General features: G+C 41.0%; 1 protein-coding gene across 1 annotated transcript in view; it reads left to right on the plus strand.

The window, feature by feature from the left end:
• Nucleotides 1–18,486, plus strand: part of CD226 (CD226 molecule) — a 60,760-nt gene that overhangs the window by 29,086 nt on the left and 13,188 nt on the right. The window contains exon 3 of the mRNA XM_021686410.2: nucleotides 8,399–8,755. Coding sequence (XP_021542085.2) covers nucleotides 8,399–8,755 — 357 coding nt within the window. The remainder of the gene's footprint in view (nucleotides 1–8,398; nucleotides 8,756–18,486) is intronic.

Genomic DNA, 18,486 nt, shown 5'->3' on the forward strand with positions numbered 1-18,486 from the left:
GGCCTGAAAGCATTCGCTCTGTGTCCCTGTCAAGTACCACTCCTTTCAACTTCACAGAGGTCCCTGCATCGAAGGGCTGTTTGAAGCTGCTGCTTCTTTTTTTTTTTTGAAGATTTTATTTATTTATTTCACAATGAGAGAGAGAAACAGAGAGAGAGGGAACACAAGCAGGGGGAGTGGGAGAGGGAGAAGCAGGCTTCCCGCGGAGCAGGGAGCCCGATGTGGGGCTCAATCCCAGGACCCCGGGACCATGACCTGAGCCGAAGGCAGACGCTTAACGACTGAGCCACCCAGGTGCCCCCCTTTGGAGCTTCTGACTCAGAGAGACCCAAGCAGAGGATCTGATCTTTCCATTCTCCCCAGTCATCATTTGCCTCTCTCCCTTACAGAGAACACAAGTGTTGTCTGAAAGGCTCAGCCCCCAAGAAATCCTAGCCTTTCTTAATCACGGTCGGTACAGCATAAGAAATTTTATTAAGTCAAATAGGGCTCATATTCAGATTTTCAAAAGAGAAATGTAAAGAGGGGTTTTGAGTTCGCTTTCTTTGAATGCTGTTGCTATGACTGACGAGAGATTTCTGCAGGGCTGAGACTCTAGGGCCACATGTTCCCCTTTCCTTATATAGAATGAATGCCTTCTGTTTCCGAGGTCACGTCTCTGTCTGCAGAACTGACAGAAATTGCTTTCCAGTTTTTCAGAGTAATTTCAATTGGATAGGAATCACAGTGGTAAATATGGTGAACCCCAATTTTCTGAGCAGTGAGTTTAAAGACTTGATTTTGCAATTCAGTTAATTTTATTACACTCTCTCATTCTATGGAGGTTGAAGTAGGTGTGTCCTCATATGTTTCTGTAATGTGTGCATGATGTGTGGTGGGGATTTTCCCCATTTTTAGCATTGTATCTTATTGCTTCTTAGTCATTTTTCATATGTCATTCATCAGAAATTCTACTTACTTGTTCTCCACAAAACCAACTGGAAATATACATGAAAGGTAGTGAGGGAGATACTGTAAAAAATAGGGACATGGGCAGAAAACGTAGAAGGAAGGAACTTGAACATGGAGTAGATGCACTAAATGCACAAAGCTTAGCTAATCGAGTATCTTGTGTTTGGTGTCCTCAGCAGATTTTCTTTGGGCAAATAACTATTTGGTTGAGACCCTTTGACAGACCTTGCCGAGCCCAGAGTCAGCCAACAGTGTAGCTTTCAGCTGGCTGGGAACCAAGTTCACACTTTCCATCCCAGAGTTTCTGTGGACACGGGGCTCTGTTCCTGCAATGACCTGCTTATGTGTCTTGCTTATTTGTCCTTACAGCCTCATTTGTGCCTCATTTGTCCTCACAGCCATACAATTTTTGTTGAAGGAGTGAATGAATGAGTGAGCGAATAAATGAATGAATGAATTGCAAAAGAGGTAGCATCTTGTTGCCTCCTGTTTGTAATTTATCTTCCTGCTCAAGTCTCCCACCCGCCCTGCCCTGGCAGGCGCTCCCCCTGCTTCTGCCCCCTGTGTTCCCTGGGAGCACGGTGGCCTGGGACGCGGCTGGCTCCTGGCTCTTCTCAGTCTCCTCTGCCACAGCCCGTCTATTCCTGGCTACTCGCCTGTGGGAACCTGCTTCCTTTCCTTTCACTTGGAAAGCAATCTAATGGACGATTTCACACTAATGTGTTGGTGCCTGCCAGGAGCTGAGGTTGTTATGTGCATTTTAACAAGGACAAGTAAAGAAATTGATTTCTAATTATAGGATTTAAGGCATCATAAAATAAGATATTTAGGAACAGGGGCTTCCTGGGAGCCTATTTTGCCTCTGTGAAATCCTGCCCAGTTGCAGGTAGGAAGGAAAATTCTACAGCGTGTAGTTCCTCACAGACCCAGGGATGGGATGGCAGCCTTGGCTTGGGGGCAGCTCCCTGAGCCTCCTCCCTAGGAGGGACTCCCTGCTCTGCCACCCTCCAGCCATCTGGGTGACTTCACTCGGGGTTGGGGACTGAACGATACAGCACATGTAATGCCTTTCATGCTGGCACATAGTGGGTCTCATTCGAGGTATATTATTTTGCCTTTAAAATATGTTGAAAATGTTTAAAGTAACTGAAACAAAATGCTTAATGTAGTCTTCAGTGACAATTCACTAACACAATCTATTCTCTAGCAGGAGATGATTAGGGTTGATGCTAATCTTTTGGTTCTGTTTCTGTAAAACTCTGTCATGCAGAAAGTCTGCATTAAATTTCCAAGTCAACGAGGCCACTTGCTAACCTTTTAGTAGAAAACAAGCCAATGCTCCTGGGCTGTATTGTCATCTTTTGGTTTTACAAGACCTCAGAACTATACTATTTAAAATTCTTAGATCCCATGAGTCATTTATTTTTCTGGTTGGGAGGAACTGCAGAGATGCTCCAAAGGAAGACTTTTTCATGTACTTCAACAAACCCTACGGTAGAGACTTAAAAAAACAACAACAAAACACAGTTCTCATTGTACCATGACAGAGAGATTGAAATGTACATTTTAACAATTAAAACCTGTGAGCAAAACTTCCATATGAGGATCCATGGTGATCCTTCAGACAGACATTCTCAAGCTTCGGGGAGCTCCATGAAGCCACGGCGGGGCGGGGTGGGGGGGCGGCCTGGGGTCAGTGGGTGGGAGGCGTTCTGGCCACAGCAGTTGCTTTGAATCACAAGCCTGGGGATCTGAACCACAAATCTGCCCAGGCCCGAGTCGTGTTCTCCGTGTTCTTCTGTGCTCAGACATCACAGTTTGGACATGCTGCACACCTTCCCTTCATGTGCATCTTCTGTGCTGAGTCTCTGATCTGCCGTCCAGGACCTTGCTGGGCCTGACAGTTTTGTCAGGCTGTTTTTATCTCTGAATGCAGCTCTCGTTCTTCCCACTTTATCTGTGCTGTTCAGTCAAGCAATCTTTTAGCTTATTTTTATCTTGTTTGGTTCCTTTGCCTTTCATCTGCACTCTAAGTGAAGGACAGGAAATGACAGTAGTTGGGAGGGAGCTTGTGAAGACCTCCAATTTCCCTAACTGGGTGACCTTGCTGCTTCTGGTAGGTTCTCGTAAGATCCAGACTGTATGACAAACGCCAGCCTGATGAAGTCTTTCCCCGACCTCCTCCCACCCCTGTGGTGGTGTGCTAGGGCCGTCTATGCAAGATTCCACAGCCTGAGAGGTATCATGTCCGCTCTGGAGCTGGAAGTCTCAGACCATGGTGTCCACGCAGTCGGCTCCTTCTGAGGCTGCAAGGGGGAGTCTGCTCTAGGCCTCTCTCTCACTTAAGGTGGTTTCTGGCACTCTTTGGCATTCCCTGGTTTGTGCACACTTTTCCGTGACCTCTGCCTTCACCTTCGTGTGAAGTTCTCCCTGTATGCATGTCTGTGTCCCCAGGCATGGTCAGGTTGGGTTGGGGGCCGCCCCACTCTGGGTGACCTCATCTTAACTAATGATCTCTGCAATGACCCTCCTTCCAGATAAGGTCACATGCTGAAGTGCTAGGGGTTAGGACTGCAATATGTGAATTTTGGGGGGGACACAGTTCAACCCATAACCCCCCGCCGAAGCATCCTCTGGGAACATTCCAGCTTTTTAGAGAAATGCCATGCCCACTACTTTCATTGCCTTCTGCCTTTGAAGTGATCGCAGCACCTGGCGTTTACAGGGTGATCAGGAGTGTGTCGGGCACAGCTTACGGGGTGCACTGCCCTGGGGGTAAAATATAACATGATATCAGTTTCAGGGGTACAACATAATGACTTGATAAGTATATTGAGAAGTGATGACCTCAAATCTAGTTAACAACTGTCACCCATATGTGGTTATGAAATTTTATTTTTTTTGATGAGAACTCTGAGGATGTAATCTCTTAGCAAGTGCTTGCTTATTTTTGAGATCTTTACCTCAGGTCACTTTAAATACTTCCTTAGTCATAATGCAATCAACATTTTATTTTGCATTTAAATGGGACACTTTAAGAGCTTTTAGGAAAGCTCTCTCTTGAGCACATCCATAGTCTAGGCACAGTGGGAATGTGTGAAGCTACTATTATCACTTCTAATTAACTGGAGTAATAGTAGTGCTCCTGCAGAGAGCTTAGGGCCATCCTGGCTGTTTAATTTTTAGCCTATTTTAAACATCATAAGAGCAAGTTATTGTCTTGTGTTTTGGAAACCCTGGGGAGAGGTTTGGACATCCGCACGTAGGAGATGTTTGGAAATTGCAGGTAGGAGGGATTACCCAGGGATGGTGAGCGGAAGGGGATGGGCATTGGAACCCCGAGGGAGGAGTGGGGGGAGACAACAACATTTTAAAAGACCAGCGGAGGCAGAAGGACCCCTGAGTAAGACTGTGGAGGAAGGTCAGAAAGGAAAGAGGACAGGCAGGGACATGCAGGGTCACAGAAGGCCAGAGGTTTCCAGGACGGAGTAGCATCCAGTACTCAAGGTCAAGAACATGCATGACTTGCCGTGTTGGAGAATGGTAGGAGTGGTTCCTTGGTGCCTTGAAGCACACATGAGAAATGAGGCAGAGTCGGGAGCAGTGGATTCCTCCCAGGATTTTGAATGAATAGACAAGAAAGGTGGATGAGTCAGCAAGCACCACAGGGTCCAAAATTGGTTTTCAGGGATGGGAGACATCCTGTTTGGAGCTGAGGAGTTCTGTGTTTTCGTATTCCCAGGGATTGTTTGCCCGGGGTTCACTGGACATGTTTCTCTGCTCTTTGGAGTTCTGTAAATTGGTAGGTTAGATTTAGAGGCTTGAGCCGGGTCAGACTGGATTATTTTGGCAAGGCTACTATTCTCAGGGTGGCATTGTGGAGACATGAATGGGCTTTTTTTGTGAATTTGCAGACATTGATGATCATTGCCTGGAACAATTAATTCCTTTAGGCATTACACATACGATTTCAAACACATTTCTCAGTATGAGAGGTTTTGTGGATGTAAATATCCCCCTGCCCCAGATCAGTGGGTACACACATTGACTGCAAAGTGAAATTACAAATACATTTTTTATTCAAAAATGATCTCTTGACTTCTCTGCTCTATGCCAAACACTGCTCTAAGTCCTAAGTATAGAGTGATATGTAAAGGTCTATACAGAGGCCTGGGCCTATGAAGCTTCTAGTAAATGGACTCAGGGTTCTGTGAAGTTGATGAGTGATGACACAGGGCTGTTCACACTGCACGCAGAGCCACTGCTGGTGAGAAGGGTTAAGGAGGACAGGTTCACAGCTGGGGACGTGATGGCGGCCCGGGGCGGTGGCATGATGCACAGCTGTACCCAGGAATGTTTGGGGGTCCCCAGGGATTGAGTGGTGCTTGGGAAAGCTGATGAAGCCCTGAGATAATTTTTTAAAATGATCTGTTATCTTGTCAGAAAAATCATATACAAAGTACAGAGAATTTCATCATATTATTCTGTAATAAAATCATGTAAAAACAACACACAGACAAATTTATTAGAACAGACAAAATCCTGCACATTGAGAACACCCAGTGCTGATGAGGACGGAAGTAACACAAAGTCTCATTCATTGCTTGTGGGCATGGAAAACGGGGTAGCCACTATGGAAGGCAGTTTGTCAGTTTCTTGCACAATTAAATATACTCTTACCATACAATCCAGCAATCATGCTTCTTGATATATGCCCAAAGGAATTAAAAATTTGTGTCCACACAAAATCCTGCATGTGGTTGTTTGCAGAAGCTTTACTCATAATTGCCAATTGTTTTGGGAGCAACTAAGATGTCTTTCAGTAGGTGAATGGATAAATAAACTGCGCACCACCCAGACAATGGAATATTATTCAACACTAAAAAGAAGTGAGCTATCAAACCATGAAAATACATAGAGGAACCTTAAATGCTCCTTACCAAGTGCAAGAAGCCAATCTGAAAGGCTATTTGCCGTATGATTCCAACTATCTGACATTCTGGGAAAGGCAGAAGTATGGAGGAGTAAGAGAATCAGTGGTTGCCAAGGGTTGAGGCGGGGTCAGGGGGAAGAATAGGCAGAGCACAGGGGATTTTTAGAGCAGCAAAAATACTCCATATGACATCATGGTGGATATGTGTCCTTGTACATTTGTCCAAACTCATACAATGTATAACACCAGAAGTGAACTCTAATATAAACTCTGGACTTTGGGTGATTATAATGTGACAGTGTAGGTTCCTACTTGGTATAAAATGTATCATCCTGATGGGGGATGTCCATAATGGGGAGGCTCTGTGTGGGGGGAGGGAGGAAGTATGTGGGAAATCTCTGTACCTCCCTCTCAGTTTTGTTGTAAACATAAGACTGCTTTAAAAAACAGTCTTTTAAACAAAACAAAACATAGTCTATTCTATGTTTATGCTGAGAATTAATACATCACTAAATAGAAATATAAAATTAACTGGTGTTTATTATTTTTGTTTCTATTTTTAAGGTTCTAATCAAACTTTTTCTTCCCTATCAACTACAACATTTTGATCCCTATTTTAAGTAGATGGGCTTTCCAATTCCAAGCATGTCAGGATGCCAGGGTCTCTTGTGTGTGGGGTTTTTTAGACACATTTCCTGTCACCTTACATGGGCTGTGCAGGAGGATCAGGTGACATGAGCAGACAGCAAGCAACACAAGAGGCCAGGCAGGCTCTGCAGACCTCCTCTGGGTCTCGGTTTTCATCTGACACCAGCCAGCTATTCTGTTCATCTGGGAAGGTTAATTGGGGGCTGCTCTGTGCCTCAGAACCACCTGCCTCTGAGCGGGGGCCTGCTTCTTTCAGTTCCGTCTGTGTCTACTGACAGGTGGATCTGGGTCCTTACATAAAGCCTGGGCTGGTGAACCTCCCCGGCTCCCTGGAGGACAGCTCCACCCGAGACCCTGATGCCTGGCTATTCAGCATTGGAGACTGCCTTCACTGCTTTGTGCATTTGTCCTTGGAACCAATGCAGACACTCCTAAGAGAAGATCCCCCTTTATACCTGAGCCAACATCACACGGCATTGCTTCCTGAGAGCAGGTTTTTGTTACATGGGCACATCAAGCTCCTGAGATGGGTGGAGGGCGGCCCCACAGAGGAAGACAACAAAACAGCAGGTGTGCAGCACTGAAGACAAACTTCAGGACGGACAGGGCTAGCCTACCGCCAATTTCTGAGGGTCAAGCATGGCTCACACAAACATTTGTTTCTTTGTCTTTTTTTCCTTTCTTTTATTTCCTTATATTTTCCCAGTACAGTGTATGTGTATCTGATTTAGCCTTTTATTTATATTGTCTCTCATTTTTTTTCTCTTTTCTCGTATCTTCTTTTCACTGTCTTAATTTTATTTTAGTTTCTCCTTTGTTTTCTTTAGACTTTTATTTTCTTATTTTTTCCATGTCTTATGAATTTTCTCCCTTTCCTTCTTTTTTATTCCCCTGTTCTTCCGTTGTCTTTTTATTTAGAGATAAAATGCTTCCTGTGTGCCTGTTATGTGGATTAAGTGTTAATTTGATAAATAGTTATATGATTACAAATTGAAAAACTGGAGTGCTGTGGTTTTCTCTTTTCAACAACATTTTGACCAGTGGAACCACTTGTTGAAGAAAAGAAGCTAGTTTTTGGTGGTGATGAAACTATTATAGACACAGTATTCTAGTTTAATATAGATAGCAAATACCTTACTGTGTTTTAGACTCAATTTCTTCTTCTCTCAAGTGTGGTGTCTACTCTCCTCTCCTGTCCCCTCTACTCTTCTTTTCTTTTCTTTTCTTTTCTTTGTCAATTGGAAGTCAAGAAAGGGGCCCAGAACTATCTGGTGCTTATTTACTGAGTGCTCTGTGCTGGGTATCTTAACTTTGGTGGTAGGAAAGTGGGAAAATATTGAAGGACTTTCTTGGTACATAGGGATTTAAATCACATGTGGACTCCTACTCTATGTACGCCTAAAACAACCTGTATATCTGAAAGATAAGTTTATATAGGTATTTATTCAAATGAAAATGATCTGTTATCTCTTCAATGACCATTAAAATCAGTGATTACGATCTGGATACAATCTTTGAGTCACCAGCCCGGCATTACTACAGAATAGTCTTGTGAAATTCAGCCTCTTGATAAGATCATTACCAAGAAAAGCACCAGGGGTTTTGATTACACTTCTTGTTATATGGTTAACCATGTAAAACTTAAGAGAATAGGTGCGAACAACTATATCCTCTCTTCTATTTATTTACTCGCCTCTTTCAAAGGTCTTTTCCTTACAAAAATGTTGCATGAAGATATCAATTACAGTTGATGAAATTGTGTTAAATAACATCACCAAAACTTTTGATAGAACTTTCTGGGTAGCTCCTACCTTTGCGCCCCCAAATTTGAGGACCTATGTGTAATCATTTGCTTCTTGTTTTCAGATAATTTTGAGATCGCTGTGCCATCAAATAGCCACATCGTCTCAGAACCTGGTAAAAATGTCACGCTCACCTGTCAGCTACCACAGAAGTGGCCAATACACCAGGTTATGTGGGAAAAGATCCAGCCCCATCAGATCGACCTCTTGACTAGCTGCAACTTGTCCCAAGGGAAAAGTTATACTTCAAAGTACCAAAGACAGACACTCAGTGACTGTAATCAGGGCATGAGAAGCACCTTCATCATCATGCCCCACGTCATGGCCTCTGACTCAGGACTTTACCGCTGCTGTTTCAAGGCTCACGCAGGGGACAACGAAACCCCTGAAATGTTCGCGATGAGGTTGACTGTAACTGATGGTGAGTACGTCATGGATGTCTTCCAGGGTTAAAAATGGAAAAGGCCAACCACGGTGGATTGGTTTCTGTTGTCTTTTTTTCATGACTCTATTGTTCAAAATATTTTTTAACATTGGAGCTTGGGTAAGTTGTCGGTCATTGAATGCTAGGATTTGGTTTTTCTTTATCTTGCTAATCCATCAATCACAGATTTAGCAATTATAAATCTTTCCAGTTTCTTGATCTGCCACATTCCTGAAATTAAAAAAGTAAGTGGTAAGCCTAAAAAAATACGTGGTATTAACAGCCTGCGAGTTTCAGCTGGATAACTTCTATTTGTTTTCAACCACAGTGCAGCGTCGTGATGGTGGTGACTAAGTTTTATAATCCTCGTATATCCTCAGCAATAATAAAATGGTGCTGGATTGGTATTTGCTGAGTCAGTGTTGAGTTGAATGGAATTTAATAAATGTTTGATAACGTTACTCCTTTGCGAGCTCAGGGCTTTGATTCCTTCCATTGTTTTCGGCCCTCGGAGCAGAAACAGACTAGCCTTCTGGGCCTTTCAACCTTAGCAGGCTTCCCCCAAGGACCAGCACTAATTTTGTATTAGTAATTTGTTTCCTGTGTCATAATGAAGCCCTAATCGTGTAAACTGCAGGCCCCGCAGAACCCATGTGAGAGTAAGAAAAAGTAACTTTTCACTTCCCGAAGTGCAAGTGCAGAGAGGCCTCGAGAGAAGTGTGTGGCGGGGTTGGAGTGAGAGGGAGGTGGTCTCAGGCTCTCCAGGGTCGGCCTCTGGCACATTTTCTCACAGCAGAGGAACATGTCAGAAGAAGCCATTTTTGCTGGTGACAGAAATTGTATTAACTTTTTCCTTCCTTCCGTCCTTCCTCCCTCCCTTCCTTCCTTCTTTCCTTTCACCATTCTCTCTGTCTCTCTCTCCCATTCTTTCATGTGCTTCCAGCCAGCAATGGGCCTTGGCCTGTGTGTAGACTTCTAGAGCCAAAGTTTCTTGGGATTTGGCTGTCCCTTTACAGACTGATTATACTGCAGACCGATGTCTATTCCTGCACTGGAAAGGAAGAACAACAGGGTTCATACCTGTAGCAGCTGTGTGTGCTAAGGAGGACATTGGCAAAGGACAGCACTTTCTCATACATAATCACCTTGGACCCCATCAAGCCTTCTATGCTTCTCTTATGGCAGCGTGGGTTGTGGGTGAGACCGAAATTGTTCTGAGAACTTGACATAAAAGAGAGGGGTAATGGAATATGTGGGGGAGAAAAATTAACAGAGTTTCTTCATTTTAAGTGTTGACTCCATTCCTTCAGATGTATATACAAAATATTTTGTACCTTAAAAACAAAAACAAAAACCTTGCATTAGAGAAATGTTTTTTAAACCTGGCCAAGGGAAAAAAAAGTCATTAGTTTTCTCTCAGAGACCAAGGCAAGGAAAATTTCTATTCAGAAAAATATCATAAAGAACCTTTTTCAAACAAATAGAAAATAAAATCTTTTACATTATATGTTGAAAAAATAATTATAAACATCTTAAATTATAGGAAAAAGTAGAGGTAACAAATTTTTTAGGAGGTATAGTTATTTAACTTTTACTAATTAATAAAAATGTCTTTCATTTGTCCAGACATGACTAAATTTCTTGCACAAAACTATAATATAAGCTGTAAACGATATGAGGGTGACTGAATGTAATGGTGAGTATTGTTAGTGTCCATGTGTTTTAAACACTTGCAAAATGGCTTTTTGATATTCAATTGGCAGGTTATAAGAAGATCAACAGGGCTTATTAGTAAAAAGTTATAATTGATGGAAAATGCCCAGCTGTTGACTTTATGTTTTGGTTTAATTCCTTTTTAAAATAAATATAAGTAAATAAATGTGAGATTGAAAATAAAGAAGTCAGATGGAAAAGCAGAAATAGATCACTTGCATTTGATCTGATGTGATTTGATTATTTCAAGTCTTGAGGCTGTTTGGTCAAAAATCAATGTAGGGATTAAAGCAGAGAGACAGGTAAAAGATGTGGAGCAGATTTAATTTATTTCAACTGTCGAGAGAGGTGATTGTGACACAAATTTTATAAACTGCTATGCATCCTTTTGTTGCCTCCCATCAGCTTCTTTTATAGGATCCAAAAGAGAGATTTTCATGACTGTCATATTCTACACACACAGGGCTCTTTCCTGTGCTTGTGTTCATCTTCAGACAAGTACTAGGTACTCAGAGGTCACCCAGAAGATAACACAATGTCAACCAATGTCCCCTATATCCAGTTCTTGACATATTTTGAACAGAGGGATTGAGTAGCAGAAGCGTGGGTTGAGCCTGAATTTCCTATTGACTATCTTTGCTGAGTGAAAAATGTTTGCCTCCTGTCCTTTGCACTCAGGACCTGGGAAGTAGTTTGAAATAGCTCCAGATTGACTTTTTTGAATTTGAAACTTGCCTAGACCACAGGGGCAAGGAACAGGGGGAAATGTGAAGATACTGACAGTGACCAAGATTATTTGGGGCCCTACATGTCATCTAGATTGTCCTTAGTCATGAGAAAAGCATCTTCATTTCCACCAAAAGAATTTGGGAAGCCTTTTAATATGAACTAAATGATGTTGAGACTACTATTGTTACAACTGAGCTTACTGATTATAAAAAGAATGTGGATCAAAGAAATGAAATCAGCTCTCTCCGAAAGTTTCTGGAGGAGACTAGTTTTGAGCAAACTTCTGTTTGCTGCTGCCAAGCAGTATTGTTACTCATGTCCTTGTCCGATCTTCCGCCCCCGATGAGGCCACTCAGCTGAACCACCAAGTTCCAATTGATGATCAGAGCGTAGAAAAGAGAAAAAGTACGAGAAGTAACACAAAACATGCATGGGGAGAGTGGAGGAGGGATGAAGAACTTGTGTGTGGGTGACTGCAAGCAAATGACTAGGTTGGTACAGAGATTTTGAATTCTGGGTTAATATAAAAGGGGGGAGGTTTAATTAGGTGATGACTGGGTGCAGTTCTGGATCTCATATAAGAGCAATGAAAGCCACCAAAATGGCAAAATGGTATTCAAGGACATGAAAATGAAATCATTGAGTGCAGAATCAAAGAGAGAAAATGAGACAGAGGAATCTAATTGTAAGTCAGTTGTAACAGTCAGTGCATGAATGCTCGAACTCACATACTAGATCGTTGGGCACAAAACGGAGCCCACTCCAGACAGACAAATTTAATGGTGCCTTCCCTGGGCCGGCAAATTAGAAAAAGGGTGCCCCCTCCTCCAGGTTGCTGCAGACCGCAAAGCTGGTGTGCAGGCTTGGTGGGTGGGGAGCACAGGCTCCTTACCCACCTTGGCTGGCACAAACGTGGTCTGGACGGGGGCAGAGAGAGGTTAGTCTGGTTAGAATGTCAGCTTGCGCTTGCCAAGGCCTTGGTAGTCACTCACACTTTCCTACTTTCTCTTTTTCCCAACCAACCTACTAGTTTTCATCACATTTACCTCCTTTCCTTTAGAGTTTCAGTCAGATCTCCTCCAACTTCATGATTTTTCCACATTAGCCCAAACTACTTCCCTGCCATTGAACTATTAAACATTTTGAATTTCTCAAACTTTTGTAACTTGGAAATGTATACCATTGAGTCACTTAATAAATGCATTTGTTTGCAGTCGTCTAGAGACTTACGTTAGAAATTACTTGAGATTAGGGATTATGGCATCTTTGCTTAGAGGTGTCAAAATATCTTTCCAGAATATTCTCATTAAGTGTTCTCAACTGATTCTTTGTATGTTAATATTTTTATCTATCCTAGTATATTTCTACATATTTTACTTATATTCTAAAATGTGTCCATTTTATTTTCAAGTTTTCTAGCTAGACTATTTCTAGGTTTCCTTCATCAACATTTAACATTTGAGGTTTAGTGATAGCTGATCAAAGAAACCTAAACTCTGAGGAGATCAGTTGCAATGTTTGGGGAGAAAACTTTCATGAATATTGTTTACATTTATATCTTTCAAAAAAGCCTATTTCCTTTCTTAACTTTATTTTGTTTTGTGTGTTTTATATAAATGGTGGATAATTGCAAGTCACTGGATCTGGTGGATGGGGTTTATAAATGAAAATTACAGAAGTATTCACTAGGAAATGATGGGGCCACAGCCAAGGGAATCTTCCCATATGTTTCTTCTGTGAGTATAGTGTTGACAAACAGGTAGGAGCATAGACGAATAGGGTGCTTGCCTATACATGGCTTGATGGAGATTGACTTTGGGACTCAGTGCTCCTGAGTTGGACTAGAAGAACATGGAGGAAGAGAATGAGCTTCATTTGTTCATTTGTTTCCAATAAAATGCATCCAGTTTGCTCCCAGATGATTTGGGTTCCTGAACAGTGTCAGATGTAGACAAGAGAATTCTTTTTTTAAGGATCCACTCATCCGGAACCTTCTGTCCCATCCTTATGAATTTATGATAGGTCTGAATATTGTAGGCATGGGCGTTGTCCGAGCTGGTATGCACCGGAATGTCAAATACATTTATTTCCATGACATAGTGTGAAGAACTTCAGCTTTTTAATATCTTCACCTACATAGAAAATAATGTTCTTGACAGTTCTTTATATAATTAGAACCACAGCACCAGAATCCAAAAGCACTAGTGTCACTGCTCACAAGATAAAATAGTCTCTACCAAAATGGATCAACTGCAATTTTCAGCTCAGTTTAGTTGTTTTTAAAATTCTGGGTGATAACTGGATATCCAAATGAAACATACTGTTTCCAACATCACAAGTAAGTTGATTACTCAATCATGGCCTATTATGTCTCTGTGTCTTTATAGTTGCCTCTGCTCAAATCAGTTCTTTTAGGAGACATTGTGTTAAAAAAAAAAAAAAAGGGAGCTAACTAGTTAGTTTGTTTTGTAAGCCCCACGTATTGATTTATTCATCTTTCCTAATGCACAAAATCCTGGAATGTTTGCCTGCAGTCCTTTTTGTATACATACCATATTTTGTAGATAAACAAGGTAGGGAATGGAATAATATAATTATGACAAGTTAACATCAGAGGGAAGGAAATTCTTCAAGACCTCACGTTGTTTTGATGACACTGTTCCCGAGGAGCATTGTTGGGTGTGTATTGCTACCTCATCCATGTAAAGGGAGCACAAATTATCCTTGCTTTATACCACTATAAACAATGTAAATTAGAAAGCACTAATTCCTAGGGACTGCTTTTCTTTAAGAGCATCTTTATCCTCACCTGAATTTCCAACAATTTTCATGAAGTTTTCCTCACCCTAGAAACTTAAGAGTACAGCTAGGAATTCAAGTTCAGACAAATGTACTGATCTTCTTCCCCCTTAAAATCCATGTTGAGAGACGTGCCTAATGATTCCAACTGCAAAACAGCCTTTTATACTCTTTGTCATGCATGGGATTTTTTAAATTTAAAGCATCTGGGAATTGTGAACAGCTTGTGGTTGTCTCTGAGAGCCTTATTAGAGACTGAACATAGATGATTGTGTGAAGTTTTCCCCAAAGGCAAGTAGAAAATTACTTAAAATTAAAAAAAAATAGTTCTTCATGTAAGATTAATGGCCTTTCATTCTTAATAGCAATTTTAGTTTTAATTATTATGATTCAAGTAGTCAGACAGCTACTACTGACTTCAACTGAAATATTTCAAACATGCACTGACCTAACTCTTTGACAAATATTGACAACTACTAGGTGACCGAGTAGGTTTGTGGAGGACTATGTTATTTAAAAGGACAGCGAATGAAGAATAAACATAAATCTGTCATTGTAGAGACACATCTTTGAACCTCAAAGAAACTTAATGTTCTTTACACTGAAATGATTCAGAGATTTTTTTTAATTGAAGTATGGTTGACATACAATATTATATTAGTTTCAGGTGTACAATGTAGAGATCCAACAATTATATACATTATGAAATGCTTACCACAGTAAATGTGGTACCCTCAGTCACCACACAAAGTTATTATAATATTATTGACTATCATCCCTATGCTGTACTTTTTACTGCATGACTAACTGATTTTATAATTGGAAGTTTGTACCTCTTAATCCCCTTCACCTATTTCACTCATCCCCCCGTCTACCCCATCCCTACCTTCCCCTCCCGCAACCACCAGTTTGTTCTTTGAATTTAGGAGTCTGTTTCTGTCGGTTGTTTGTTTGTTCTGTTTTTTAGATTCCACATATAAGTGAAATCTTATGGTATTTCTCTTTTTCCAATTCGGGGATTTTCAAAAGGCATGTATTCAACAGAGATATTTTTGGATATCTTTCTAAAAATAAATATATTCCAATACTCGTTGACCACTCTAAAATTTATTTCTGGAATTAATTCACTTTCAGTAGAACTCACAAGTAACTGTGATATTCATAATTTTTTAAATGTAAGAGTAGCATTTTATTTGATTAACCCACAAGAAGAGATTCTTCCACAGATACAAGGTGGAAATGTTAATACTCTCCATTGGATTGATGGGGACTGAGAAATGGCTTTAGCTGAGGTGAATAGGGAGTGAACTGAAAAATCCTTATTATCACTATGATGGACATGGCAAATACAGAGTAGATACTGAGATGAGGAGACCATACTAACAAAAGGTGGGATGTTTTCTGTGGCTTCCTACTGAAGAAGCTCAAGGACACAGTATGTGTGCAGATGACCCCAAATGCAGACCACATAGGAGACAAATTCACAAAGACAGAAAAATATAGGCTTGCAAAGTAGAATTATTGATTATTATCAGTAATAATGATGATGTGAATGTGCTTTCAGTTTTCCATGCCTTATACAGAGCACTGGATAAATTCTCACTTTTTAATTTGTGTGCGTGTGTACATTTATAAATGAAGGTACCTGTGAACATTTGGTAGGAGGAGAAATGAGCAATCTTTTTCAAAGCTTCATGGCTAGGAAGGAGAGGGGCTAGGATCCATAGCAGGGCAGGAAGGCTTCAAAGTTCTTGTTCTTAACTGTGGCAGGATATTGCGTCAAGTGAAAGAAAAAAGTCGGTACTATCGTCAACAGATGCATCACAGTAAAAGTTGGCTATGGAGAGTTTCATAGACTTGTCCCCCCTTCCACCCCCCTTTAGGTACCCTAGACTTCAAACTGACCCAACATATAGAGCAAGTGTAGGCAAAGTAATGGGGGTTTGATCTCCCACAATTTTCGTCCAGCTCTGCATGCTTGGTGAGGCTTGCTCAGGTCATCACAGGTGCTGTATGGGGTTCTCCCCGACTTGTCCCCTTTTCTGGGGCTTGTGGGTATTATGAAATTGTGTCAGGGAGGGTTTCTTTACACCATATAAGGGACAAACAAAGTTAGATAACAGGTATTTGAGTCTGGAGGGAAGTGCTGTTGGCTGATGAAGTCAAGTCCACACCAGGAACAGATGAGGGGAACTTTAGGAGTAACCTCTGGACAAAGGAGAGTCCATGCTCTTGCTGGAGAGAACTGGTGATCACTCAGCTCTCCCATGGCTTCTTGGCCTTGCAAAGGTCTGTGCCAGATCTGCCCACTAGACTCTCCCCTTGTGGGGAAGCCTACTCCCTTGAGCAACTAACTGGGAATCTGCTCTGAGTTTTCAAGCACAACCTTCTTCCAGCTTATGTTCCTCCTTCCTTCTCCTTCCTCTCAAATCCTGCTCTCACTCTAGTTCTTGTAGATATAACTGCCTTTCCTCTTGTTCTTGAAAAGACCAATGAACCCAGAACTGGAGTTATAAGCAGTATATAGTGCTTATATACCAGCAGAATTCTAGTGCCTCACCCTCAAGGACAGAGAGCGTTTAACCTCCAAAACCTCCTAAAAAAAAGGGAAGGTTTATTTTCAATATTAAAATACTTGAATAGTTATGTTCTCTCATATTTATGGACCTTGATATTGAACAGCCAAATACATAAAGTATTTAAATAGTATGGTATGCCTACTGTGCTTTATTGCATGGCAGAAATGTTTATCTTGATTTCAGTAGAGCATTTGAAAAATTTCCCGTTCTATCCTCGTGGATAAACATAATAGTGATACCATAGTTTGTAGAGTTACACTTGGTTAAACAACAGTAATAACAACAATGTGTTGGGGAATTATAATTAGAAGCAAAATCTCCTCCTTCCCCAGAAAACTGCTCTACAAAAGAGACAGAAAACAATTTTATTATTAAATAAACATTAAACCAGAATTCTGATATGTATTGCAGGCAATCTGCCAAGAGAGTGCAAAGACAGAAATCTCACCTTTTATGGGGCCCAGCAGATAGGACCCATTTACACACATGTTCTCAAGGTAAACAGTAATTAGTCCTCAGATAAGAGGACTTGACAGCACCATTTGTCACACAGAATTGAACCTAAATTCACCTGGTAATTGGGATGACCATCTGTGTTAGCTAGTTGGCTCTATCTAAAGGAAAAATGAGCTGCTTACACCAGTAAGCCAGGAGGTTCTTTTGTACCTTGGAGCTTAGGCTCCTACCCTCCCACAGAATTAGGAGGTCTCTTTCTTGATGATTGCATTCCCAAGGGGTGGCTTTGATTTACTACAGCAGAAGAATGCAAAGCAGATCAGCAAAGGTAAAAGGCACATGGGGCAAAGTCAGAAGGACTGACAGATTTCACAGAAAGAAAGCAGATGTTTAGCATAAGCCACACAGTTTGTATAAACAATTTGGACACAGTAAACCACCCTAACAGTTAGGGAACGGTGGAAATGCTCCAAAAATCCAGGTTCCCACACATTAGCCAATGGCCAACCTTGCATGCAGGCCTTTCTAAGGATAGCAGTCTCTGGCCCATTCCTTTAACTTTTTGGCACACTTAATTCACTAAAAAGGTGAGCAAGATTTGTGCAGTTCTTGACATTCTGACTTATGATGCATACAACTCAGTCTCCTTTAAATAATATGTGTTCATGAAAGTTGAGGTTCATGAAAATACAAGAAATACAGCATAAGACCAAGAAATACTTGGGTGAAAAGATGAGACATCTAATATGACAGAGTCAGCCATGAACGTTTTCTCAACAAGTGGACCAAATCAAAGATACTCGCCATCCTTATGCCTCCTATTCTGACTTAGATACCCTGGCCATACACCAATCACTGTAGACCAGCATGGCCCACAGAGACACCAGAAAATGGAGCTAATGCAGCCTTCCTATACCAAGTAGGTAAGCTTTATGGTCTATCTTAGACTATGTGTATCTCAACTGATATAACATTTTTAAGTGTTTAAGTCATTTGGGAAATATTTTCCATTAATAGAGGCAAAATCGGTATAGCAAAAATTGTACATGGGGTTGGAAACTTGCTTCTCTCATTGGTTTGCTCCAGGACAATGATTTAGATTCTCTTACATTTCTGTTTATATCCTCTTATGCTTCTGTTTCTCATGTTTATGGTTTAGATTTTCTTATGTGCTGTATGTTTCTCAGTTAAAATCAGATAATACTTTCATTTTGAGGAAGAGTAGTTATTTCTCACTCAGAAGAAAGATTAGAGGCTGATGTCATGGTTCTTTAATTCTCTGAAAATAATTTATTCCCTAGGATCTTCTTGCTATAAAACATGGGAAGGTTTCTGAAATACAAAGAGTATAAAATTGATTTGCACAAAGCAAGTTGACCTTTGAAAACTTGGAATAATATTACCATATCAGCATCCACTTGATGTATATTTCAGACATACAGGAAAGTTCAA

This window comes from Neomonachus schauinslandi, chromosome 14 (genome assembly GCF_002201575.2).
Source record: "Neomonachus schauinslandi chromosome 14, ASM220157v2, whole genome shotgun sequence".
Lineage (NCBI taxonomy): Eukaryota > Metazoa > Chordata > Mammalia > Carnivora > Phocidae > Neomonachus > Neomonachus schauinslandi.